The following is a 20,350-nucleotide window of genomic DNA, read 5'->3' on the forward strand; positions in this document are numbered from 1 at the left end:
TTTTTTTGAGTCTGGGGCTTCTTGCATATTTTGAAAAAGCATTTGAAGTCTTTTCACACTTGAGCAACAGAAACATTGTTGCTCCGCTTGCTTTATTATTTCTGGTTTTGTTATCAGCCCTACACATTAGCTTAAGAAGTGGGATATTGTGTACTTAGAGATCCTTGTAGCTTTGCATCTCTTTAATACTAGAATTAAATAGATGAAACTAACAACAATTTCTTTGTCAGGGTGCTCTCCAAAGTATGATTTAAATAAAACTTTTTACCTTTGTGTGTGGAAAAAGCTTTAAAATTCTAAGACAAATGAAGTACTGCATCTTTAACAAAGATGAAGCTGTTAAGTTAGTGTAGGTGTTAACTTGACTGGTTAAATACGTGTTAAGGGTACTGCACTATGCTTGTATTAAAGTTTGGAAGTGACTAAGCAGTCCATTAAATCAGATCATACTCCAAATCCTAGTCTAGACAAGGCATCATTTGCTCAACTTTATCACTTTTCTTGTTCCGTCATTTCATTAATCTGTTATCTTGTTGGGTTTAGGTGCTGAAATTCTAAGGCAGCAAAACATATTTTGAACAAAAGTATGATGCTGCAGCATGATGGAGAGACCAATAAATAGGTAGAAGGAGAATAGTATCCACCTCTGATAAGGGCTTTGGTGAAGGTTAGCTGGTGTTATTTTACAGTAGAGTTGCTGGAATACTGCAGTGGGTAGCCAAATCCTTACCTGCGCTCTCTTTGTAAGTAGCAATCTTGAGAGGAAGAATCTGTCTGCCATTTAACACTGTATAGAAACATGTTGAAAAATGTTGTAGTCACTTAACCACTTCTCGTCATCTGTCTTTATAGTTCATCAGGTATGTTAAACAATGTGTGACTTGTTTTCATATTTAAACAGAGCGTGGGTGTTACACTTTAAAGAAATTATATTATGCTAGCATTGAAGGATTCAATGTTTAAGATACCATCCAGTTTCTTTTATTATGTAGAAATGTAAGGTGTTTTCTGGCTATCTGTAAGTTGGAGGCTAATAGATACCTTACAGTGAAACTGCTGCTCTGGTACTGAAGGTAACATGTTGGGAAATGTAACTTCCTTCTAGCAAGAGGAGAGTTACTGATACCTCTATGACAAAATATTCTTCTCTTAGGAATATCAAGACGCAGGGGTTTATCTGCATGGAAGGTAAACCCAGATAAAGCTGAGAATAAATTAAACTCAAATGCAGTTATGGAATATGAATGTCTGCATGAGCAGATACCTGAAGTAGCAGTTAAAATTTGTAACTTGCTTGAATCCAAAATAGCATTCAAGTGGAGACAGTAGGTTAATGGCAACATTTGAAGTACTTTGTTTCCAAGAAGGAAGTCGGTATTTGTTTTGGAGTCTGCTATGTGTTTTTGTGATTTACAGGAGAAAGGACAAAGGGAAAGGTAACAGTAGTCTGCTATACCATGTCCCTTCTTGGGCTTTTAGAGTTCCACTGAGTAACTCTGGTGTTTGCTTTTATCGTGCCTGCAGTGGTCTTGAGATTTGTGTCAGTTCATAGTAAGATGCTAAGTGGCATCTGTGAAATTTTCTTGCTATTTGGAAAAGCCATAAGTATTTAATCTTTGGGCTTAGGAAAACTTCATTACTTTGGTTGGTTTATATTTGGACAATCTTGGGTGCTAGAAGTTGAATTCACTGAGATGGAAACTTTTAGTAGTGTTTGTGTATTGGTGTTACTAGAAGGGCCTGGTGGAAATCGTGGATACTTGTTTTTCTTCCCGTTTATCATGTAGAACCAGTGCAGATATACGAGTGAGGTGTCTTCTATTACGGCTCCTGAATCGGAAACAGATTTTTTTAAGTGGTGTCCATTTTCTACTAATGCATATGCTTAACTTTCGATTCGTAAGAAGAATCTAATTGAAGTCAATAGAGGTTTAGTAAATGCAGTGTGACTGCATAAAGCTAGAGGTGCATACTTCATCAAGAGGTGTAAAATTAAAAAAAGGTGAGATATTTTAAACAATATTATTATATTGGTACCAATATCTGTTCAGCATCTCAGAAAGCTTGCATATGATAAAAAAGTACTGGTGGGATGTCAGTGCATCAGAGTGCAGGTCTGCTATGCAAAGGGATCTTAGTAGGCTGGAGACATGAATGGGCTGACAGGAACCTTTTGAAGTTCAGCAGAGGTAGATACCAAGTCCTGCATCTGGGAGGAAATAATTCCATGCATCAGTAAGTGTATACTGGGGACTATCTGGAAACAGAACAGGCTAGCAAAAAAAGACCTCCATGACGTAGTGGAGAGCAAGCTGAACATGATTCAGCAGTGCTCTTGTGGCAAAGTAGTCAACCACGTACTGGGTTGCATTAGCAAGAAGGTAGTCAGCAGGTTGCGAGAAGTGATTCTTCACCCCTATTCCATGCTTATGAGACCACATTTGGTGTACTGTGTCCAGTTTTGGGCTTTCTAATGTAGGAGGATGTTGGTATACTGGAGTGAGCCCGGCAGAGCAGCATCAGGGTGGTTAAGGGGCTGGAGCACATGATGCGTGAGGAGAGGGTGAGAGAACTCACATTGTTGAGAGAACTGTTCAAAGGGGCTTCTCCCTGTCATCCAGAAATACCTAACGAGAGGCTCTGGAGAAGAGCCAGACTTGTCTCAGAAGTGCACAGCCAATGATGAGAGGCAACAGACACCAGCTGGAACATGTGAAATTCTGACTTAGACACTAAGGGAAGAAAATTACCATGATAGTAGTCAAACATTTAAACAGATTGACCAGAGAGATTGTGGAATCTCTATCCTTGGAGATGTTAAAAACTCAACACGTTCTTGAGCAGCCTACTCTAACTGGACCTGCTTTGAGCGGGAAGTAGGACTAGGGACCGGCCAGGTGTCTCTTGCCACATGATTCTATATTTCTAGTGTAAGTTTTTATTTTTAATTGCCATGTTTTTTTCTGCTTGTGAAAGAAAACCTACAGGCAGAGGCTCCAACTCTGTTGCCACACCTGGTAAAACTTTCCCTTTTAAACAAAACAATCATAAAGTAGACTTTTTAGTTCAGAAGTCTCCAGTATTGTAAGACAATAATGAATCCCCTTCCTCTTCATATCAGAGGCTGGGGTTTTGTGGTAGATGCAAAGCTGTCAGGGTTGTTAGACTGAAAAAGTTCTGGGTTGGAACCCTGAAGGCCGAACAGATATCGGGTCCATAATGCTTCTTTAAGCTGAATTTCTCTGAAATGTGAAGGTCATCTTAACTTTAAAATAGTTGTTTGCAAGATCCTTTGTACATTGCCAAAAAGAATGAAAAGAATGTTGTTTACTGTGTATTTCAAGTCGTGCCTATGATTTTAGGTAAGAGAAGGTTTAGACCTGTTTCCTATAATTATGTAAAACGGATACTGAAATGCCATTACTGTGCATCTTCGTTTTTCTTGATTCCATCTATGGTGTGTTTGGTTATATCTTCCAGTTTGTACTGGAAAATAATGCAGAATGGATCTCTAGATTTTTGCCTCCAAACGTGTTTGTCCGTAAGTCAGTTTTTTTGATAACCAAAGAATAAATGGCTCAAAACAAAATGCATTCACTAGGAAGTTTTATGAAAACTGTTTATTATTCCCTCTTTTAAGATGCTCTTTCTGAATTGTTAGTTTATTTGTAGTTTTATGCCTGTTTATCTGAACCATGTAGCTGTTTTTCAAGTTCTATGAGTAGAATAGCATTGCATGTTTAAGATATGTATTACTAATAAGCACTAGTGTTATGAATTATCTATGATTATTAAATCTTTGATTCAAAATACTTAATATGTGATGTTAGTGATAGTTTGACCAGACCTGTGAGTTGGCCAAATATTGGTAGTGGGAGTACTTAAGCAGAGAAGGCAGGACCTGTTGCTCATTCCTATGTTTTTGATGCTAACATGTCCAGTTGAGTTCAGATTTCTAATGAATAGTGTACATATCGGTTGGCAGAATCCTAAAGGTTTGGGGAGTAGGTGGAAAACAGAGAAAAATGTGGTCTTCATCGGAGTCGGGCTCATTTGGTTGTCTTTAGTAGTCTCTTAAAAACCTGAGGAAAGCGAACACTCACTGGTTACAAGACTGGGTCAGTTTAGGGTTAGGGGTTAGGCTGCAGCTACCGGTTGGTACCCTCTGACCACAGCTCTTTGTGGACCTAAGAGATAGTAGGAATTAGCCAATCCTTTAATTTTCCCAGTCTCCCATTCATTCTTCTGTGCTTGGTTCCAGGAGTTTGGCTTTAATAGGGAGGAATTGTATGAGTGCTAAGGTTAGTTCACTTTAATCAGTATGAAATTTGAATAAAGTTATTGTGTCATGGTAGTAAACTTGTGTAACTGCAAACTGGAAGGAAGTGGTGGTTAGCAGTCCAATCCTGAGTTATCTAATGGTCTTGAAGTTGCATTAAACTTGTTAAACTAGTGCAAGTACTTAGTGTAGTTCGTAAAGTTAAACCTGTTAAACTGTTTCTAGCTTGTTTCATAATCCTAGTAAGGATTGTTGTCATTACTATACTTAACTTTTACACTAAGAATTGCTGCTGGAATTAAATTGAGAAAATGCTTTTGGTTAAACTTTACTATGCAGACTATCTTTTTGTCTCTGACAAACTAGGTAAAACTTTGCTGCAATTAGGTAAGGAAAATAAGCAATTTAGTTCTTTATGGCAAAGAGTGTGTATTTTGAGAAACAATATTCTGTAAGGCACTCTAGGGATGTAGTCCACTTTTGCACTCCTGATTTATCTAGCATTTTCCCTTCAGATTATATCAGAGCTAATACTTGTAATATTTGAATTGGGAGCACTTGAATATGCTTGCCCTGAGTATTTCATAAAATAGTATCTGCATAATAAATGGAGTACCTCTGAGCAACAAAAATAACCTTGTTTGAGGACCAGGTCTGTGTCTGTTATTCTAGTATGTCGTAACAGAATTGTACTAAGGCCATGGATTGCTCCTCTGTAGTCTTCGAAGTGTTTGCACAGGAGAGTGATGATGTGAAAATCCCTGGCTACAGAAGAAGCTTCATTCAGCATTTATACTGTATTGGTCACCGTAGAACTCTGTGTGGTATAACTCCAGTTTGGCTATGCTTATGTCTGAGAGCTGAGCTCACACAGTGTACCATTCTTCTCTTGGCATGCTGATAGGGACTATCCTGTCTGCCTTTGCCTGTTGTCACAAGATGCGTAGGAAACTAATTTGTGTTCATTATTTCATCATTCCTACTCATTATTAGCCAGTAAGATCCACAGTTCCTTGGGAAAGGAAAGACTGATGATTATGTAAGTCTTGTTACTGTAGAAAATCAAGGTTTAAGGTGAGATGCCTTCCCTTTCTGGAAATGCTTAGAGCCTTCATGGTGTTCAGGTAGGCCCTTCCACTTTGGAATAAGGGTGTCCGCATGGGAAGCTAACACAGGAAAACTATTCTGAGCTATTTCCGCAAGTCTTCAAGCTCTGGGACTAAGTGAATTATTATAAATGATTTAAAATTAGCTGAATCCTGTGATTCATTTATATGTAGAGTTACTAACAACCTAAGTTGGGTAGACTTACAGAATGATCTGCAGAGTCTGCATCAGTTGGTTTTGTGTGTTTTTGTAATGACTAATTCAAAGTATGGTTCAAAGTGATTATTAAAGCATACTTTATCTGCAAGATTTTTCAGTTGTTTTGCACTGAAGACAAACTGTGCATAAACAGATAAGGAAAAAGTATCTTGCATTCCTGCGAAACTGCTTGTTCATTTAGGCTTTCCTGAACAGGGTTATCTAGAACAGGGGTCCCTTGCATTGTGCCCCTTCTGATGCTGAATATCTTAGTGGCACTCAGATTAGGTTCGGGCAACTCCTGCCCATAATTAATGCTCCTAGGTACTGTAAATATCTCGCATAGCTAAACATAGCCTATGACTTTCTAGGGGCCCCTACACCAGTATGGGAGTGCAAGTATGGTGTTAGGTACACAGCTTTCATGGCCTAGCTTTACCAGTTTAACCACGCGGGACAAGCAAAGATTGTGTAACTGCGCGTAGGCCTTGTGCCAGCAGAGCTGTGTCACTTTGCGTGTCTGTGACTGTTGCAAGAATTTTGTCAGAAATAGTTTAGGCAGATGCTAGAGCTGAAGTTTCAAAAGTCTTGAGTTGTCCTAAGCAGTGCTGCATTCCTCCTGCAGCCTGGTCTCCTCTTCCCGCGTTTGTGTTCGTTCTCTTACTTACAGAGTTTGTGGTGAATCAAATCAGGGAGTTGGGTTAAAATGAAAAAACTTTCTTACTAAAATAAGTTTAAATTCAGGTGTTTGCTGTGCATTTGTATGACCACTCGCACAAAGTCCTGTCCTCTCCTTTACATTAGATCCACCAGGACGGAAGTCGGACCTTGGCAGCTGCAAGACTGGCTTAAGTTGCTGTGAAAGTACAGTCTCTTACGTTTTTTGGTAGAGTGATGTTTCAACAGCTGAACATTAGCAAGAATAGGTATCTAAATATCTTAAATTAAAAAAAGTGTTAGTAAAACTTGGTGATGATCCAGGTCAAACTCTTGCAAAATTAATATGTTTTTAGTATTTGAGATGTCTTGTGTTCTGACAGGAAAAAAATTTCCTGTCGGTATTGTTTTTGTATGTAAACACATGTAATAATACAGAAGTTTTAAGTTAGCACAGGCTTAGTCTCTTCTTAAGGTATTTTATTAAAGAATCTTATCAAGATACATTTAATAAATAAAACTGATAAATAAGAAAATTCTAGTCTATTACTAGTACTACAGAATTCACCATATTCATTTTTGTAGCTCCTTAGATATATTAAAGTTATGTATTAGTAACATAGTCTGTTGGTCAGTAAAAATAAAAGTATGCAAAAATAATATCATATTTTTATTAGAACAGGTGTAACTCGAGAAAATACATGTGAATATGGTGAGGTGGAATTTAATGTGAAATGTGGAAGAACTTCAAGACTGAAATGGATAGTAGGGTCAAAGAACATGGGAACATTTAAAAAAAAATGCAATTCTTTGTATTGTTCTTTGCTTATCTGGGAAAATTGCTCTTTAATGTGCTTTAGACAGACGTGTTTCCTCTTTTCTTGCCCTGCTCTAAACGTTTGATTGTTTCACAGAGGAGCGTTTCTCTGTGCTTTGGAGGTCAGGGAGAGCTTTCTCTGAGAATGCAAATGTGATCTGCTGGGCTCAACTGGTAGTGCAGTGTGTACACTTCATAGATGTGACTATGGTAATTATGTGATATTTCTGCTTCTCAATAATAACAAGCTCAGGCTCTGGACATGGACTTAATTTGGTTTTTAAGATGGAGTGAGTCTGAAGGAACACTTCCAAAGCAGTGAACTGTTGTCTCTTGCTTTGGTAGCTCTTTGACTGGGAGGTGGGGGGGGAAATTAACAGTTTTAGACCTCAATATTTTTGAAGTTGCCTTTTTGCTGCTTTCCCATTTCTTGCGAAAAAGAGTGAGCTAAGCAGATGCAATGTACTTATCCTGAGCTACTCTGGGGTAGCAAAGGGTTAAGAAGATAGTGTTGCTTTGAAAAGAAGTAATGCCAGGGAGCTGCAAGGAGACCCTGGTTAGCTGACTGCTTAGACAGCAGCCTAAGAGGTGAGCTTTTGTTGGGATCCTCCGTCTCTGGCATACCAGTGAAGCGGGGAACGCTGAATAGTTTGGACCAAGTTGAGAGAGTTAATGGTATCCTAGTGAAAGAGTATAAGAAAATAATGTGGCAATTATGGCAAAACAAAATTACTTTGCATATTTATCCACAGATTTGCAAGGGGTTGGTAAATAGGATAAGAATGAACTTGGGTTTTTTTTTAAGTTAATTTAAATAATTGTTTAGTGGAGTAAACTGGTACTGAAAGGTTAAAGTTTTCTGCTCCACGGTTATGTTGACTCAGTACTCAGCCTTTCACAAAAACAACGTTATATAGATTTCATTATGGTAGTCAATCAAATTATCTTTTTCTATAACTCTTGAGATAGCTTGTCAGATTTTGGTGTAGAGTAGAACTGTTGTCATAGAAAATAAAATGGGGGGGAGGGTAAGAAGAGTTTTATGAGACACTAGTAGCTTTGTAGTACCATAGATTAATTTTGCTAGCATGGCTTCAGACTAGGGCAAAGTATTTCTTACTTAATTTGGCTTATTAAATATTGATCCTTATAGCATCAGTATAAAATGTTTGGATGTTCAAAAGTACCTACTTTACATTTGTAAATTGTAGCTGTATTAAAGAAGTAACTAAATGTTTATTAGATTTTAGTAGGTCAAAAAGTGTTTATTGACAATTTACCTTATAGAGGAATCAAACTATAATTTTAAAATTCTGTCTGAAAGATAAATTAATGTTTTTTTGTCGATGCGATTGGGAAATAATTAGTGATAGAAAACATTTTGTTTCAAATGCGCACCCTACCTTGCAAGCTAGTGGACTTTGTCCATGGTTGAGAAAATTCTGGAGAAGTTTTTCAAATTTATTCCTTTCTTTGCTGAAATTTTGGCGTGTACCTTCTTTTTTTTTGTCACATCTTAAAATTTTTCCTTAATGTGTAAGTTGCTAGTCTTAAAGCACTAAGTGGTTACAGAGTTTTAATACTTAAATACTTTTATTGCAACTAGACTTGTTCATGTATACACATAATTTATCATTTATATGTGAGTCTTTTGAGGTCAGAGTTTTTCTGTTGTTCTGATTTGTTTTTTTATATACATGTGTTTCTAGAGTTTTCTATGAGTTGTTTACTGTAAAAACAAAGTACAGTAACAGAAAACAGTAGTACTTAATCTCGTATAGAGTATGTTCCTCTTATGATGGAGGAAAATCATGTTACAGGACCTGTAAAATCACAGACTGTAAACAGTGAATAGCTGTATGCAGTAGTGGGATTTTGTGGGGGGTTTTTCATGCACAGAGATATTCAGAAGTAACCACTGGGTTTTAAATCCTAAATCTAATTCAGTTTAGGAGGGTTTTTTGTTTGTGTATGTTGGTTTTTTTTGTTTTTATAGATCCTTATTTTTCATCTCAGCATTTATACCCAAAGATACTTGATAGGAATTTTGCACATGGTATCTGAATATGTAAGGTGAGACAGATACACTTAGGACAGGTAATAAGGCATTTTGACACTTTATGCTTCTTAAGTGACCTGCTGAGTTGAAGCTATTAATACTGCTAATAAACGTAATAAAAAAAAAAAAAACAACCCAAACAATAAAAACATGTTATTCCTGCATTTTTGGTTAAACCTACCAGTATCTATCCATACATTGCCAGCTCTGATTATAGGCATTTTTATGCTACTTACTTGAGGTTAACTTTTTTCTGATAGTGTAGTTATTAAAATAACTGTAGAATTTGGAGGCTTTTTGGAAAGCATAAAAAATTCCCATGCACTTGGGAGATTCCTACTTCTAAAGAAAAGTCATTTCATCTACCTTCAGTCTTCAGGAAGTAGACTTATCTCAAGATTGAACTTGAGATACAGAAATTATTTTTTTTTTGTAAATGTAGTAAATAATATTTTATATGTGGGAAAGAAATGTTTAGAAGAATGGTGCAATGTTTATCATCTTATCTTAACGTGTTCCTGTGATGTTGATATATTATAATTGTGTCTTAGCTTTTTTCTTGCTTTTTGTCTTCTGTGAAGGAAAACTTTGATTTTTGAGAGTGGAGGTACTGGACTAGTGAAGAGGATAATAGGCCATGAATAGCACATAAATAAAAGATTTTTTTTAAAAGCAGGTTGGAGAAGAGAGAAGGAGATGGCGTGGAAGGCCCAGGGGAAAGGGTGGATTAATTTTGAAAGAAGGCAGGTCCCTCCAATGAGGGACTCCTTGTTAAGGCCTGTTGACTGTGGTGAATAAAAAGAACAGCAGAGCTTGTTGTCTGCTGAGAGTAGTATTTCAAGATCCAGAGCTGCTCTCTGAATGGATTTTAGTAGAAGTGGAGATGATGTGTGTGATGAAGTCTTCACAGTGGCAGAAGATACTCTTCAAAGTTTCTGCTGGAGTGGATTGGGTGTTCTGTACAAGGAAGATACTTGGATACAAAACTAGACAGTGTAATTCTGGATTATTTTTTTTTTTAAGAGGAGACTGGCAAAGATAAGTCAAAATATTATCAATCAGTAGCTACTGTGATAAATGTGATTGAGTGTCCAATCTGCAAGAGATGGTTGCAGAATGACTCTTCATGAAGGATTGATTCCTTTGGGTTTCTTTTTAGCAATAAGGCTTTTGTAATGGATGAAAGTGCCTGATACGAATCTTTCCCAGCTTTTCTGCCTTATGCTTTTAGTTTAATCTCCACGCTTGGGTTTGATCTCCACAAGGCAGAATAAAGTGGGGTAAACAAGCTGTAGCAATGCATAAAGAGTCTCAGCAGTTGGGATGGTCTAAAAGATGACAAATCTTTTTACTAGAGCCCTAATGTGAAGTAGAGGATGTGTTTAAAAAGAAAAAAAGGCTGTGTATAGTCCAACTTGGGTATGAAGAAAAAAAGATGAGGGAATGGCATCATGCGTTGTGTAATGTGTTGTACTCCTTTCTCTTTTTGTCAGTCTTGATCAAAATAATTTTCGGGTGTGATGATGGGAAGTTGTACTGGTGTAGTGTTGGACTAGATTTTAGAATCTTAGAAACAGGATTTGATGTTGGAGAGTTTTCATGTTAGTGAGAAATGCTAATGGGAATTGTATTGTTAGAGAATTTAACTTGTTTGAGATAATGGAAATAAGTGCTGCTGGTGATGGCAGGGCTCATATTTCAGGAATTGCTAGTCCAGTGGTTTAGTCACCAAATTGTTACTGAATCAACGGGAGGTGACGCTATTTTAGACTTGGTATGGAAGCACAATGAGGTGTTTGCAGAAGAGCTGCTTCTGTAAAATCAACTTGTGTTGTGAGGTCAGATGTTGATTCATAAATTCTGTGCTAAGATCATTGGTGTCAGAGGCATGCTCTTGGAGAGCTCTACTGTTGGTAACATTTTAGAGAAAGCTCAGATGGTTATGGTGGAGGCCAGGGATTTATTCTGTTAGAGCTGCTAAGATTAAGTAATTTTTCTACGTGATCCTCATTAAGGGGAAATATTGTAGGAAAACACTACAGATGTAATTGGATGAATAATCACTTCAGTTAAATACTAGTTATTGTTCCAGGGATGAAGGAAAAGGCACGAAATGGCAAGGTCAAGCTGAGGTTGCACCTTGAAAAGTCTATGCAAATAGCATGACAAAGGCTCTTCAGCTATGTAAATAAAAAGATACATTTGTGTTATGGAAGGCATGGTAGAATTTAAGCATGAACCCAAAATTAAATTAATCCTTACATTGAAACAGTATAATGTAGCCTGCCCTTTTTCCTCAAGGTTTTGTGGAAAGGAAAAAAGAGTATGGAGATTGCTACAGTGGTACTAATAGGAGTGGTCATCACAAATGGGGAACCAGGATCACTGACTCTTGAAAGAAACTGAGCTTAGCAATAAGGTTTTTGTTTGTTTGTTCTTTACCAAATTTGTGGAGTTAGGAAGGATTCGTTCTGAAAAACAGCTAGTGTGGTACTAATTGAAATTGAATATGAAGGTAGATATCCAGGCTGCTACAACAGTGTGCAGGGCACTGAAGAAAAGTGAAATGCTAAGTAGGAAATTAAGCAAGATGCAGCATGAGTTAACAATAGATTGTATGATTGGAATTCATCCCTTCTGCTGTTGCTTCAGTCCTCAAAATGGAAAGTTTTATGGGTTTACTTGCAAAGAACAAGAACTCCTGCTGTCAACTTGGAGCTTACCAGGTGAAGTTGACAGAGGGAGAGCAGGAGGACCTGAATAGACCTTAGGGTGACTGCATTGCCTGAGCAGGCAGTTTTAGTGACTAGTTAACTGTATTGGTTGTTTAAACCAATGTGCTGCTTTGTGAAGTAAGAGATAATGCACGGGGCCAGTACCTCTGAGAAAGCACAGTGCAGTTGCTGAAGGGGACAAAAACTTCAATAGGAAGCCTTCCTGGGACTCTGTCACTTGAGCTGAGCCTTATGTCATGCGGTTGCGATGTATTTTTAAGTGAGTGCAACAGAGTGTTCGTGGCACTGATTCTGAGACTTCATCTAAATTCATTTATGTAGGGCTAGTTACATGATCACAGGACATAGAGTGGAGACATTAAAAAAAAATACCAGTATGGTGAGATTAAAATTTCAGCTTGTTTAGAGCAAAACTGATGCTGAAAAGGGAAACTGGTATAAATACCATAAATTTTGTGAGGTAAATAAATACTAGAGATACAGAGAAACCTGTTGAAACTGGAAGCAATGCTGTCACAAGTGGGTGTAAACTTTACCTGAACTGTAGTTTAGAAAACTTTTAACAATTGTGAGGTTGCGGAATGAGCTGCTGGTTGGTATAGTGAGAGCAAAAAACTTAAAAGGGGGATTGGAAAGCTTGCAAGGAAGTGCAAGGGATGTGTTGCCTATGCTTGAGCTTGGATTCAGAGAGGAAGTTTCTTGCAGTGCCCGGCTGCTGGGGAGGGTTGTCTTGTTGGGACGATCTGTCCTTCTGCAGCTCGGTATTATGGAAACGAAGCTTTGAAAGAAAATTGTTTCTGTTGCTCTCTGGTCAGGCAATGTGTATGAACAGTAGCAGGAAAGAAAATAAATCTAAAATATGTTTAAAAACAATTTCATCAGTTCTATTAATAACTTCCTTTCTCTGATGTCTTGCTAAGGTTATGAAATACAACACAAGATCTAATGCTGAGCTTAAAAAGCTAGTTTATAGATATAAATTAGTAAAACAGAACCATTACATATAGTATTTAACTGGCTGTTGATTTTGAAGGCGCATGGTGCGTTCTTAATTTGTAGTGTGGTTGAATCTTTGAAGTGCAGTACTTGGCCTCAACTATGCAGTTGCACGTGCTGCCTCACTTGTGTGGGTTGAAGGGTTTTTACCCAAGTTATAAAGACAAGTATGTGGAACTATAGATGTAAAAAGCTCCCAAATCACAACTGGATTAATTTAGTGAAACTTTTAATTAGGGTCTTTTACATGGTGAATCTTTTACTTAAACTTTGACTCTTTTTATATCTGTGACAATCTCTGTTAGAGCACCCTCTTTGGTGGGGGGGACTGAATCTACAGCACATTTACAGGAAGGAAATAGAGGTAATCTCCTAGCTGCTGTTCAGTGAATTCTGCATCCTTAACAGTTCATGTCATTGGTAGATCCAAGAGCCAGGTGATGGCAACCGTCAGCTTTATCTGACTTAACTCTTCTCTCATGGCTGTCAGCAAGCAGATTTACTCTGAGGGAGAAGAGAAGCGCAGCTGTGCAGGGCTTTTTGGCATAGAACTAGTTTGGAACAGTTTTGAAGGATCTGGGAAGATGGTAGAAGTTCTTGCAGAAGAAAAAAATAAGAACACAGGATTCAGGAAATCTGTATTGCAGTCAGGGAGCATGGTGTACAGAAGTAGCAGAAAGGACAAACCTGTAATTACTTACCTCTAAAAATTTCATGGCATATCTTTCTAAAAGGAGATTCTGCTTTGCATCTCCCTGAAAAAGCTACTGGCAGGAAGATCGGTATGAATTTTGCTAACACTGCTTTCTGGACTTGGAAAGCAAACTCAATGGAATGAGTAGCTTTGGGTGAACATGTCTGAGAATCAGTTTCTGTAAAGCATATGTTTCTTCAGTATGAAAATATAGTGTTTTTATTTTGTAGGCAAGTTGATATGGGGTGTGAAAATGTTGAGAAAGTGACAAAGAAATTCAAGTGCATGAATAAATTGTACCTTATGCCTAAATATTAAAGATAAGCATCTTAAGCAAGACTACAGTATTCTGTTTAGGTCATCGTATTGTCTAAGAATAGTGAGCACTCCATTTGAGTGTCTTTCTGTATTCCAGAGAAAGTGACAATTGTGTCTCTTATTAATTAAATTGGTCTAAAGAAGAAAAAAAAACCATGTGACTCAGTCAATTTAATTTTGTAGTTTAAGATATGTAGAATTAATATCTCATTTGAAAGATTCCTTTTTTAAAAAATGTAATCGATTTAGCAATATAATATCTCAAGTTATATTTTTGGGTTGCTTTGCTTATTTTAGCGATAGTATAAAATTATTGAAATTTCTAATGCTTCACAAAGAGTCTGTTGTTAATGAAGTAAAATTCCAACTGGAAGTTAGCTATTCGCTTTAGGTTACTGTATTTTATATTTTTAATTATTTTTTTAAACTACTATTCTAAAAATTTAAATACCGTATTTTGCGGGAAATCTGTATATCAAATGCTGACTTATGATTCTTTGTTTCTCTGTTTATTTTTAAGACGAGCAAAAATCAAATTAAAGTAGATCTTGTAGATGAGAATTTTACAGAATTAAGAGGAGAAATAGCAGGACCTCCGGACACACCATATGAAGGCAAGTAATGTTTTTGTGTATGCAATCACTGTACACCACAAATCACGTGTCTTGAGATGCTTTGTTCGTAAAATTAATTTACAGCATAAAAATGTAGAGCTACATGTTTTTAAATAGTATGATTTTTTTTTAAAAAAATACAAATTTAAGCTTCACAACTTCTGTGTTGCCTGAAGACAGATCTGATGTATAGTACGATAGACTATCCTGTATCAAATGTTAATTTACAGGTATAAGCTGTGTAGTGTAATTGGTATAATTCTGATTTGTAGCTGTTTGTTTACTGTCTTGACAGTTTAAGCTCCTTAGCCATGAAGCATCAAGAAACTGAGCTTCAGAATCTAGTGTAACTGTACATGTGTTTCTGTGATCTAATGTGGTGGTCAATTAAAAACATGTTGTACTCTTTTGTCTCAAGAAGAGATGCCACTGCAAGTTAAATTCGGGCATCAATGGGTCCCAATACTTAAAGTGTACTGGAGTGGGGGACTCTGTGGTAGAACTTCATGTCTATAGCTCTCTTGAAAAATTACACCTTTTGACTTTTTTTATTAAAGCTGGTATCAGTAATCGTGCATCTCTTCAGTCTGGAGAGAGCAAGATAACTTAATACAGAAACTAATATAGCATACTTCATCAAAGATACTAAAGTACTGAACAGTGTAATTTACAGTAGTTTACATTACTTGTAAATTTTCTGTTTGCATGGAGTTGGCAGACACACCTTCTATTAAAGTTCCTTGATGATAAATGAGGAGTTTTGGTTTAATTTTTTTTTTTTTAGTTTTTTGTTAATTTTAAAGGGTGTTTTAGTCAGATTTTCCATGCCAGGTATCTACTTTGATTTGAATTTGAACTTCCAGTAAAAAAAAAAAAGACTCAAGGAATGTTACAGGCAAACAAATTGTTTTGTTGGAAATTAAAACAATTATCCAAGTTTTCAGTTGCTCTAGTTGCGCCATGTCTTGGACCTAAGAGTGGGACTGGAGTGCTGTCCAGCAGCCAGACACATGCTGTTTCTCATTATTTTGAAAAACAAATTCTCATCAAGTGGGGAAAATATCTGAAAATTGTTGTGTAGCTATAGGTGTATATGCACTCAAAAGCGCTAGGGGCTACTGATGAAAATCTGGTTGTTGCACGTTCGCTGAGGACATCCCTCGTGATTGCTTTTCTGGGCTAGGAGCTGCTGGTGCAGCAGTGTAAGCCTGGAAGGGAGAGAGTAGAAAAGTGGAAGCATCTGTAGTGGTAAGGATGCTCCCCTCCAGAACTTGAGTCCCAGAGTTCCTCTGCTGTCTAGCAAGTAACAGTGACTGCCCCCCTCCCTTCCCTCCCTTCCCACATGTGTCTCTACCTGCATCTCATCAGCCACTAGTGTTCAGTAGACAGAAGATAATGTCTGGAAAGAAGATAATTTCTTGTTGTTACAACGTGTGCCTTCAATTTAAGAGGAGAACTATGCTGTGGACCTAAAGTACGTGGTTGTGCTGATGACCTGTTTGGAAGTGGATCGTTCTCTTTAGTGTAATAGTTCTTTTGCAAATATAGTTAGTCTTGTAAAACCAAGTCTTATACACAGATGTGAAGATGTTGCAAAATTAAGTAACTGGATACTAGGAAACATCTAAGTGGTGAGGGGAGGGTGTTGTTCTGGGGGTTTTTGGTATTTGGGGTTTTTTTGCATTGGAATAGGATTAATCCTTCTCGAGTGACTTGGTTTATCATGACTTGCCATTTTTTTTTCCCTCCAGGTCAGCATTACCTCGACTTATAAAATGAGCCTTTTTTGAGAGTGTATTGAGAGTTATTTGAAATGAAAGATGTATTCATGCGTCACAAAAGTTAAAAACTGCATAGCAGTTCATGAAGAGGGTAAAAAAAGATTTGAATGCCTGTCTGTAGAACTGGGTTCTGTGTGATGCTGAATAATTCAGCCAGACCAAAATTTCAAAAGCTGAGCACTGTGTATTCACGTATTCAGTGTATCCTGCTAATGAAAAATCACCAATATGTGTTTAGTGCCAGATTTGTTGATGTGAAATGCATATGTGCATACTTACATATGTATGAGTACATTTAATGATGAGGATGTTGTAAATATCCCTTATGGGGGGCTAAAACTATTATGTGTTCCGATTATGGCAGGGATCTCATGGAAAAGGCAATGTGATTGTATGCTGACTTTAATCTAGAAGGCATATGCACCAAAGAGCAAAATGAACGTTACTGGCAGCCCAATTTCTGATGTTTCCTGACACTTGAGCAATTTACTTTGGAACATTAATATTTCTGTAACGTGGTTTTATGCATTTATTCCCTTATGTAATTATGAAGGGCTTGCCAGCGTGTGTAGTTTACACTTTGACTAACACGGTAATGCGTGCTGCATAATTACTGACTGAGCTCCTGTCATCTGTAGTCTGAACAATGACACAGCAAGAAATACTGTATGGAGAAAAGCTAATTAATGTAGTAGTTAGGTCAGACAATTCCATGATACAGGAGGTAATTCTAGGACCATTGTGAAGTGAAGCAACAGTAATATTTATTGCTGACCGCAGTTGGTGAAGTATCTGAAAACAAATTGCTGCCGCAAACTTATTTTATAGGTGATGTCAGGACATTGGTTTTAGTATGGCTGAGAGGTGGAATGCCATCTATTGTTGACAAATTTTACAGCTTTTACTTTTCAGTCAGTAGTGTCATCTAGTATTGATCAATTATCAGAATGTTGCAAGACACAGCTTCAGTTGAACCACGTTTGCATCCCAAGTTAAAACATGTATGTTTGGAGAGAAGACTGTTGAAAGTCTAGATCAATGGCTGCTGGGTTTTACTTGATTTAAGAGCTTTTCAGTATAGGGGTTTTTTCTTTTTTTTTTTTGTTTTTTTTTAGTTGTGTTTTTTTTTTTTTTAACCCTGTGTAAACCATGGTATTAATTTCAAGCCAAATTCACAGGTGAGCCAGAATAACTGTAAAATTTATAATACGGTATTTGTTCAAGGAAAATAGTTCAAACTTGCTCCAACTCTATTGTGTGACATATGCTCCAGTAGGAGTACAGAAGGAATATTCTGCCACTACAGTTTAATTTGATCTCAAGTATTAAATAGCTACGAAAAAGCCATAAATATGCATACTCCTCTTAAAAAAAAAAAAAAAAAAAAATCCACAGAAACATTGGCATGCCGAAATTAGTATGTTAGTCACTTGCATTTTAAATGTAGTATTGAGGAAACTGATATCCAGCTTTGTTCAGTGTAAGTCTTCAAGCCTGTATTTTTAACTGTAAACTTCAGTGCATTACAACAATACTGTATAAATAATATTACTAACTTATTAGTCCCTGCAGTTTTAAAATCCTTTGCGCTTGTACATTCCAAGTGGAAAAAATTGGTGGCTGAATAGCCTGTTATACAGGAGGCTGTAATAGTCTGTCTTTTAAAGGCAAGTTTTAATGGTAAGCAGAAGAAATGGTAATATCTAAGGATAGGTTTTATACTGCCTTACAAAATGGTGTGGCAGTAAAATCATACAGCGATGAATGAGTTCTTGCAATCCAGAAACAGTGTAATTATTCTGTTTCTTAGGAAAAATTGCTGCCGAATTATGATTCAATTCAGACAGAAGGAAAAGCAAACTTACATAAGGTCTGTTGTTGATGTATGTGTCTTCAAAAATGTTTCACCTGTGCTGTCCTGTAAGCAGACAAGCGATCAACTTGGGCATAAACTATTACAATTTTTGGATTTAATGGCCTTTCTTCTATTGTATTTTCTGTTAAATCTTCTCAAGTTACTTTAGTATTAAATGAGAAAAAGCAGCTGTAGAAAGTGATGTAAAATACCAAACATATTAGCCAGTTTCAGGGGTGGTGTATTAGTCTGAATTACACTGTAAAAGTGGGAGGTGTTGTTAACTACTAACGTGTGTTTTGGCACAGATAAGAAGGTGCCATGCCATAGACTGTAACTGTTCAGAGTATTGCTCTGAGGTTTTTTTTTCCTGCAGGTGAATCCTCATGGTTATATTGAGACTACTTGAGAGCTGGTTTTGTATGGAGTGATGGGCAACTGAGTAAATCACTCTTGAAATCCCAAAGGAAATAAATTGTAGATACTTCAGCTTTAATTCAAGGAAGTTTATAAATTGTAACAAAGTATACTGAGGGAGGGAGAAGGTTTCTTTCGGAAGGAACAGCAGTAGGATGAGGAGCAAAATTGCAAGTGAGGAGAAATGCTTTCAGTTTCTATCAAAACTAAATGCCTAAATTGGTGTATATGTTTTGTAATGCTCTGTTCTTTCTGTCGTAAAACTGCTGTCTGGCAAATGAAATAGTTCAAGGCAGAAATAGTTCAAGATTTGCTCCAGAAGACATAAGTATTGATAGTAAATTTGAATGTTAACAAAACTATAGTTGAAACAGACATAAGTAATGATACTGTAACAGGGAGAGAAGAATGAGAAATGTTTAGAAAAGGGCAATAGAAGGTGGTTCTGTCTGCCAATCTTGTAGTACCCTTTATTGCATGCTGTAATCCTGCAAACTGTATTAATAGTACTGGTGTGTCAAAGTGTTTGCAGGATTGTTGGACCGGATGATCCACAGAGGTCCCTTCCAGCCCCTATGATTCTGTGTTTGGAATAGAAGTAACTACTTCAGACAGTAATGTAGAACATAGTGGAAGTAACATTGGAGCCTTCTTTATTTATTCCTCCCCCCCTGCCCAAGTGTGGGAGCTTTTCTTAAATGGCTTAGTTGAACTTTCTTCAGTTCCGTAAAGTTTAAGATGAAATACAGTTAATTTCAATTGTGCAATTTCAAGAAAATTTATTGGCATGAGGTATCAGAAAAGACTCAAAATAGCATAATATCCCATATTCAGGTTGAATGTTCCTGTGGCCTGTTGTTTCATCTGTTTTGATTCATATTTTGGTAAAATAGAGCATGGAAGTTACAACGTTGGAAATGAGAAACTACAGGAGAATGTATACATTAAATATGCCTAAGAAATACAGGTTCTGATTTGTATAAGCAAATATGACTTTATTAGATTGGCTTTATATGCATTTATTTATAAAATACATGAAATTTAGAAGTATCATCTAGCTAATACTTCTGAGTAAATTTTAATTACTTGAAAATCTGTCCATTTAGGAACATAAGCTTTATTGTCATGAAAGACTAAGCTTGAGTAATGTTCTTTTGTTTTAATTTCGAACTTGTTCTTGTCTTTTGCAGGTGGCAGGTATCAACTAGAGATAAAAATTCCAGAAACATATCCATTTAATCCTCCTAAGGTACTGTAAACACTTTTTTTGATAAAGTAATTTGGCTAACAAGTTGGTTTTGAGTATTCGTATTTATTTGCCTCTGTGTGTAGTCTTTTTGCAGTACCCATCTTCCTTTTTTTTTATTTTTTTTTTCTTCCCCTCTAGACAGGCGTTGGAGCTGTCATCTTCAGGTAGAAATAATGCAGGTTGCATAGCTATATCCAATCAGAAGTACACTCTGATTATTCCTTGAAGTACAAACTGGGATATTCTGGGGAGGAGCTTGTGCCTTAATATTGACCCACACGTAATTTTTTTTTCCAAGATAAATACAGTTTTCAGATAGTTTTACTTGATGTAGAGAGTATGGCGCTCTCTCCTCCTCAGTATCGTTGAAGAAATGCTGTGATACGTAACTACTGACTCTTTTAATTTCTTGGGGTCCATTAGTTACATTTAGTAGAGTCTTGGGTCTAACCTGCCAAGTTTCTAGTGATAAATAAATAGTGAAGTGTACAGTTGTGTGACTCGAAGAACCAGTAGAGAAACATAATGGTCTCACTGCAGCTCTATTGACGGAATACATAAAAAGTGTGTGTGC

The 20,350-nt window shown here is 36.8% G+C and overlaps 1 protein-coding gene across 1 annotated transcript in view; it reads left to right on the plus strand.

The window, feature by feature from the left end:
• Positions 1-20,350, plus strand: part of UBE2K (ubiquitin conjugating enzyme E2 K) — a 45,453-nt gene that overhangs the window by 2,930 nt on the left and 22,173 nt on the right. Inside the window, exons 2-3 of the mRNA XM_075420718.1 lie at positions 14,381-14,474; positions 19,718-19,776. Of these exons, the coding sequence (XP_075276833.1) occupies positions 14,381-14,474; positions 19,718-19,776 (153 nt within the window). The remainder of the gene's footprint in view (positions 1-14,380; positions 14,475-19,717; positions 19,777-20,350) is intronic.

This window comes from Opisthocomus hoazin, chromosome 5, assembly GCF_030867145.1.
Source record: "Opisthocomus hoazin isolate bOpiHoa1 chromosome 5, bOpiHoa1.hap1, whole genome shotgun sequence".
In the NCBI taxonomy this organism is placed as follows: domain Eukaryota; kingdom Metazoa; phylum Chordata; class Aves; order Opisthocomiformes; family Opisthocomidae; genus Opisthocomus; species Opisthocomus hoazin.